This window comes from Pseudophryne corroboree, chromosome 8, assembly GCF_028390025.1.
Source record: "Pseudophryne corroboree isolate aPseCor3 chromosome 8, aPseCor3.hap2, whole genome shotgun sequence".
NCBI classification, from domain to species: domain Eukaryota; kingdom Metazoa; phylum Chordata; class Amphibia; order Anura; family Myobatrachidae; genus Pseudophryne; species Pseudophryne corroboree.
In genome coordinates, this window is record NC_086451.1 from 432,371,815 (window position 1) to 432,379,379 (window position 7,565).

A 7,565-nucleotide genomic window follows, 5' to 3' on the forward strand; every position below is an offset into this window, starting at 1 on the left:
CTTCTAGAGGGTCGCAGGTTCGGCATTCAGAACTGGGTTCTGGTAACCACGGACGCGAGCCTCCGAGGATGGGGAGCAGTCACCCAAGGAAGGAATTTTCAGGGACTATGGTCAAGCCAGGAGTCCTGTCTGCACATAAACGTGCTGGAATTAAGGGCCATATACAACGGCCTTCGACAAGTGGAGGGTCTTCTTCGCAACCTAACGGTTCTGATTCAATCAGACAATGTCACAGCCGTGGCTCATGTGAACCGCCAAGGCGGGACAAGGAGCAGGGTCGCAATGGTGGAAGCCACCAGGATTCTTCGCTGGGCGGAAAATCACGTAAGTGCTCTGTCAGCTGTCTTCATTCCGGGAGTGGACAACTGGGAAGCGGACTTCCTCAGCAGACACGATCTCCATCCAGGAGAGTGGGGACTTCATCAAGAAGTCTTTGCAGAGAAAACGGGCCTCTGGGGAATTCATCAAATAGACATGATGGCGTCACGCCTTAACAAAAAGCTTCGGAGGTACTGTGCCAGGTCCCGGGACCCCCAGGCAGTAGCAGTAGATGCCCTGGTGACACCATGGGTGTTTCAGTCGGTCTATGTGTTTCCTGCTCTTCCCCTCATCGCAAAAATTTTGAGGATAATAAGACAAAAAAGAGTACAGTCAATACTCATTGTTCCAGACTGGCCTCGAAGGGCCTGGTACTCAGATCTTCAGGAAATGCTCACAGAAGATCCTTGGCTCCTTCCTCTCAGGGAGGACCTGTTGCAGCAGGGGCCCTGCGTATTCCAAGACTTACCGCGGCTACGTTTGACGGCATGGCGGTTGAACGCCGAATCCTAGCTGGGAAAGGTATTCCGGAGTAGGTCATATCTACTCTGATAAAGGCTAGGAAGGAGGTGATGGCGAAACATTATCACTGTATCTGGCGGAAATATGTCTCTTGGTGTGAAACCAAGAATGCTCCTATGGAAGATTTCCATCTGGGCCGTTTTCTCCACTTCCTACAGACAGGAGTGGATATGGGCCTAAAGTTAGGCTCTGTTAAGGTACAGATTTCGGCCCTATCTATATTCTTTCAGAAGGAATTGGCTTCTCTACCAGAAGTCCAAACTTTTGTAAAGGGAGTGCTGCACATACAGCCTCCTTTTGTGCCCCAGTGGCACCCTGGGACCTTAACGTGGTGTTACGGTTCCTTAAATCTCACTGGTTTGAGCCCCTTCAAACGGTTGAATTAAAATTTCTCACCTTGAAGGTGGTCATGTTATTGGTCTTGGCATCTGCAAGGCGTGTGTCAGAATTGGCGGCCTTGTCTCACAAGAGCCCCTACTTGATTTTTCATGTGGATAGAGCGGAATTGAGGACTCGTCCTCAATTTCTACCTAAGGTGGTGTCTTCATTTCATATGAACCAACCTATCGTGGTGCCTGTGGCTACGAGTGACTTGGAGGACTCTAAGTCCTTGGATGTAGTCAGGGCCTTAAAAATTTATGTAGCCAGAACGGCTAGGGTTAGGAAAACAGAGGCTCTGTTTGTCCTGTATGCAGCCAACTAGATTGGCGCACCTGCTTCAAAGCAGACTATTGCTCACTGGATCTGTAACACGATTCAGCAGGCTTATTCTACGGCTGGATTGCCGTTACCAAATTCGGTAAAGGCCCATTCCACTAGGAACGTGGGCTCTTCTTGGGCGGCTGCCCGAGGTGTCTCGGCATTACAGCTTTGCCGAGCAGCTACTTGGTCGGGTTCAAACACTTTTGCAAAATTCTACAAGTTTGATACCTTGGCTGACGAGGACCTCGCATTTGCTCAGTCGGTGCTGCAGAGTGATCCGCACTCTCCCGCCCGATCTGGAGCTTTGGTATTAACCCCATGGTCCTTACGGAGTCCCCAGCATCCTCTAGGACGTAAGAGAAAATAAGATTTTAAACCTACCGGTAAATCTTTTTCTCTTAGTCCGTAGAGGATGCTGGGCACCCGTCCCAAGTGCGGACTGGATCTGCAAGACTTGTATATAGTTATTGCTTACATAAGGGTTATGTTACAGTTGGAATCCCTCTTTGACTGATGCTGTTATTTGTTCATACTGTTAACTGGTTATGTGTATTCCAGGTTATATGGAATGATTGGTGTGGGCTGGTATGAATCTTGCCCTTAGATTAACAAAATCCTTTCCTCGTATTGTCCATCTCCTCTGGGCACAGTTCTCTAACTGAGGTCTGGAGGAGGGGCATAGAGGGAGGAGCCAGTGCACACCCATACTAAAAGTTCTTTATAGTGCCCATGTCTCCTTACAGAGTCCCCAGCATCCTCTACGGACTAGGAGAAAAAGATTTACCGGTAGGTTTAAAATCTTATTTTATACCTGACTGCAAATGGCAATCCCCTTATCAGTGTAGGCATCCTGGTATGAGTGGTACTATCTGTGACAAAACTTCCCAACATTATCCAATGACATGGGGCATGTCATCCACCCTCTGTGATGGCTCCGTTTAATCTAACGAGGGGTCCATTAGAACTATGAGATGATCCAGGGTCGGACTGGCCCACAGGGGTACCAGGGAAACCACCGGTAGGCCCCACTGCCTGAAGGCCCACTCCTTCCTCTAGGGATCAGGTTCCAGACTGTGCACTTGTATTATAAATGGCAGATATGTTGCATTACACTGCATTAGACTATTGTGTATTTCAAGCCTCTGTGGAGGGTGGCCACACCCCTTTTGTAGGCTGGCCACACCCCTAAGTATTGGCCTCTATAAATGCATTCCCCCAGTGGGCCCTTCATGCCCCATTCCGACACTGGGACCATCTCCCATGGGGCTAAAGGTTGTAGATTTACTTTGCAGCTGACTACCCCCAGCCATGCTGCCATGAGGTGTTTTTTTTAGGGTCAATGTTAACAAACCTTTCCAGGTACTTCTGGCTGGTGGAGAGTAAGGTCCATAAGAACTTGGGATGCGTGCCACCCTCCTGGCATAATGTAAACAACAACCCATCAGGGGCAAAGGCACACAGTAAGTTCACACTGGGTCTAATTCAGACCCCTGACGCTGATGAACAAAACTCGCTAGGTAGCAATTTTTGTTCATCTGCGCATGCGCGTATGGTGGTACCTGTATGTGCAAGGTCCTAAACTGCGTTCTCCGCAGAACGCAGTTTAAGACCTGGAGGGGGAGGGCGGGAATAGGGCGTCGATACCACGTTTTGTGGGCATCGACGCTCCATTTAAAAGGCGCTGTCCAGACAATGCAGGCGTGACATCACACACAGCCACTGCGACCAAAAACATGGCGGGTAGCCGTCTGACTCCGCAGTTAGGTTGCGTAGGTAGGGAGCTACTCACCAGGTGCGAAAGCGTCGCTGCTGTGCGGTGCTTTCACACCACTGCAGGGAGGGGGGGTGTAGGGCCTGGCATGCAGGGCAGACTAGTGCTGGGCATCCCCCCCGCATGTCAGAGATTTTGATCGTAGATGTGCATTTTTTCAGCTCTGAATTAGGTCCTATATTCAGTAATTTTCCAATATTATTCTGGGTCACGGATACTGTATGGAGTGACTTTTATTGTTAATGTCTAGCTTTCCTCCCAGAAACAAGAACACAATGACAGCATACTGTCATTTGTCTCACTAATGTATCAATGAACTCAGTTGTATTGTATGTATACATTTACTTTATATCATTGCAACATTCAGCTATTTCTTTATTAACATTACATGAATGAATCTCTAATATACTTTACTATGTCATTTATCACAGGTCTTTATGTCCACACCCAGACCTCTGGGTCTTTGCCCAGCACGATCGATATTAGTGCCAAAACTTTGACCAATAAACCAGCAATATCAAACAATACTACAACAAGCATATCAACATCATCAAGGGCCATAATCACAGCTTCCAATAAACACACCAGTTCTCAAAATGCATTGAGTAAACTTGTATCAATGAACAGTATAGCAATAACTTCCAGTTCCGCAGCAGCCACAAGGAGCGTAACATCCACCTTTACCAAGGACACCAGTACCAATCCAGCTTCAACCTTTATCCAATCAGACTCAACATTGAGTAACAATATTAACTCCAGCGATGATCTGACATCAATTAGTAACACAGCCACGTCTTCCAGAAGTGTTACCAGTATCCTGCAAATTATTATGAATAACACAGTACTAGCTACCAGTACATCAGAGTCAACAAAGAGCAGTGTGATGACTTCTTCCAGCAACGATGCCAGCATCCGATTAGCAGCAACCAGTAGCACACCACCAACTCCAAGTGCTTCCATTAGTAACACGTTGACAGTTTTCAGTAATGATACCAGTAAGCAGCCAGTTTCAACTAATAGCACAAGTATGTCTTTCAGTGAGGCCAGTGCCCCACCAAGTAATTGGAGTAACTCAGTGTCACCTTCATCTTCATTTCATCCATCGTCTAATAATATAATGACTTCCCCCACCAGAGAAACCAGTATGCAACCAGAACCATCCAGTAGCACAGTAACGTCTTACAGCACTACCAGTAGCCAACCTGTAACTATGAACACAGAATCATCTTTTAGTCCATTTATAACAAGTGTCAGTAACAGGTCAACTGCTGTCAGTAATGTCACCATTAATCAGCCTTTCTCATCAAGTAATGCGACCATGACTTCAAGTAATGATTACAATAGCAGGATGACCTCTTCTAGTGATGATACAGGTTTCCAACCAGAATCTTCCAGCAGCGCAGTTACATCTTCCATTACTCTTACCAGTAGCCCAGTGGTAACTACGAACACAACATCTTCTAGTAGTCCATCCATAAGTGTCAGTATCATGTCAACTGCTTTCAGAAATGACGCCACTGCTCAGCCATTCCCAACCAGTAATTCAACAACGTTTTCCAGCATAGTGTTTTATAATACCGTTACCAGTAGCCCAACGGCTGTCATGGATAAAACAGCTATATCTTCAACATTATCCATAGTAACACCTAGTATCATGATGACCTCTTCCACTGATGACACCACTATCAAGCCTCCATCAACCAGTAACACAGCAATATCTTACAGTGATGTTACCAGTAACCCAATATTTACCACAAATAAAATATCATCAACTTCTACATCAAGAACACCAAATAATATGATGACTTCTACCATTGATTATGCCACTATCCGGCCTCAATCACCCAGTAACACAGCTAAATCTTACAGTGATGTTACCAGTAACCCAATACTTACCACAAATAAAATATCATCAACTTCAACATCAACACCAAATAACATGATGACCTCCACCATTGATGATACCAATAATCAACCTACCTTTACCAGTAGGACTCCAACAACATCTTATGGAAGTGTTATTAATAGACCGCCAACTACCATTAATATTGCAACTAAATCATCAAATATATCAGTAGCCACATCTAATAATATGATGACTTCTTCCAGCGATGAAGCCAGTACCCACCCTAAATCAAACAGTACTGCATCAACTCCTTACAGTAGTGTTACCAGTATCTCACAAGCTATGAGGAATAACACACTCTTACATCCCAGTACCTCTGGGTCAGCCAAAAGCAGTGTCATGGCTTCCTACAGCAGTAAAAACAGTATCCACACAGTAGCATTAAGTAGCACAGTAACATCTCCCAGTGTTTCTAATATACCACAAGTTACTTTGAAAAGCACAACGCTGTCAAATCCATCTTCATCAAGCACACAACATTATTTTGCTACTTCTAGTATTGATCCCAGTAACCAACCAATATCAACTTACACCACAATGTCACCTTCTACTACTATTACTGGCACTGAAGTTACTAAAAAAGACAGTGTGACATCTTCAAGTTTATCAGCCGCTACTTCTAGTAGTGTAATGGATTCTTTTACTACCAAGAACCAACCAGGACCAAGTAATAGTACAGATGTATATTCCAGTACTGCTGATGTTCTGAAGGATAACACTGATGTATATTCCAGTACTGCTAATGATATGAAGGATAACACAGATGTATATTCCAGTACTGCTGATGTTCTGAAGGATAATACCGATGTATATTCCATTACTGCTAATGATATGAAGGATACGCCAGAAACAGCTTCCAGTTATTTCACAACTACCAGCAACATGTTAAGTGCTAACAGCAAAGACAACACTAAACAGGTAAAACCAACCAATAGCACCATAATATCTTCTAGTAGAGCTATCACTACCTCACCAGGTAATGTTAGTAACACAAAGTTATCTTCAGCTTCATTTACATCATCATCACCTAGTACTCTAATGGCTTCTTCTAGCAGCTATGATACCAGTTTCCAACCAGCATCATCCAGCAGCACAATAGCATCATCCATTATTCTTACCAGTAGCCCAGTAGAAATTATGAACACAGCATCTACTAGTAGTCCACCCATCGCAAGCATCATGTCAACTGCTTTCAGCAATGTCACCGTTGTTCAGCCTTCTTTATCAAATAAGGTGACGATAACTTCAAGTAATCCCAATAACATGATGAAAACTTCCAGTAATGATATCATTATCCAGCCTCCATTAACCAGTAGCCCAGCAACATATTTCAGTAGTCATAACAATAGCCCATCAGTTGCAACAAATTATACAACTTTATCTTCAACATCATCATCAATATCACCATCAAAGTCATCATCATCAATGATGGTAAAAACTTCCAGTGATGATGTCAGTATCCTGGCTACATTAAGCAGTAATACATCAAAATCATACAGTAGTACTATCAGTAAAATATCAGTTGCAATGAATACTACAGCTATATCGTCATCATTATTATCAACACCAAATAACAAGATGACCTCTTCCATTGATGATGCCATTAATCATCTGACAATTACCAATAGTACTGCAACATTTTACAGTAGCATTACTAATAGTGCATCAAATACTATTAAAAATGTAGCTATGTCTTCAAAATTGTCAATTTCAACATCCAACAACATGGTGAACTCTTCCAGTGGCAAAACCAGTACCCAGCCTAAAAGAACCAGTACTGCATCAAAATCAAACAGCTCTGGTACCAATGGACAGAATACAGGTAATCTCAATATAAAGGTATATTAAAAGAAAGAGAAATATAGTAAAAAAGACGAAGGTGAGATCAAGAGAAAAAATAAAATATAGAATTGGAGACAGAAAAAAAGAGAGAGATGTGAGAGAGAAAACAAGAGAGAATGTAAATGCGAAAAAGAAAGGGAAAGAGAGAGAGAGAGAGAGAAAGATAGAGTAAGAGAGAGACAAAATGAGAAAAGAAAAAAGAGATAAGGGGAAAGAGAAATAAAAAGAAAGACAAAAAAGTGAAAATCAAAGAAAGATAAATTGGGGAGAGTCATGTAGACAGAAAGTAATATGCATATATGTTACAAACTGTACGTATAAATAAGTATTCTTTCCTTCCAGTTTCCTCGGGATCACCCAATGGTTTGGATACATGTAAAACTATTGTCATCTCATTGGTGTTGCTTTGGGAACTACTGCTCCTGTTGAAGGCTCTATAATGGTATGTGCCCTTTTCTTCCTTCAGATCATCCATTCTGTCCTAGGTAATCAGATACCATGTTA

General features: G+C 43.3%; 1 protein-coding gene across 1 annotated transcript; it reads left to right on the plus strand.

The window, feature by feature from the left end:
- Window positions 1-3,728: 3,728 nt before the first annotated feature.
- Window positions 3,729-7,067, plus strand: LOC134949938 (mucin-2-like). Its single transcript, XM_063938623.1, has one exon. It carries the CDS (start codon window positions 3,729-3,731, stop codon window positions 7,065-7,067), a length of 3,339 nt encoding a protein of 1,112 aa, XP_063794693.1.
- The last annotated feature ends 498 nt before the right edge of the window (window positions 7,068-7,565 follow it).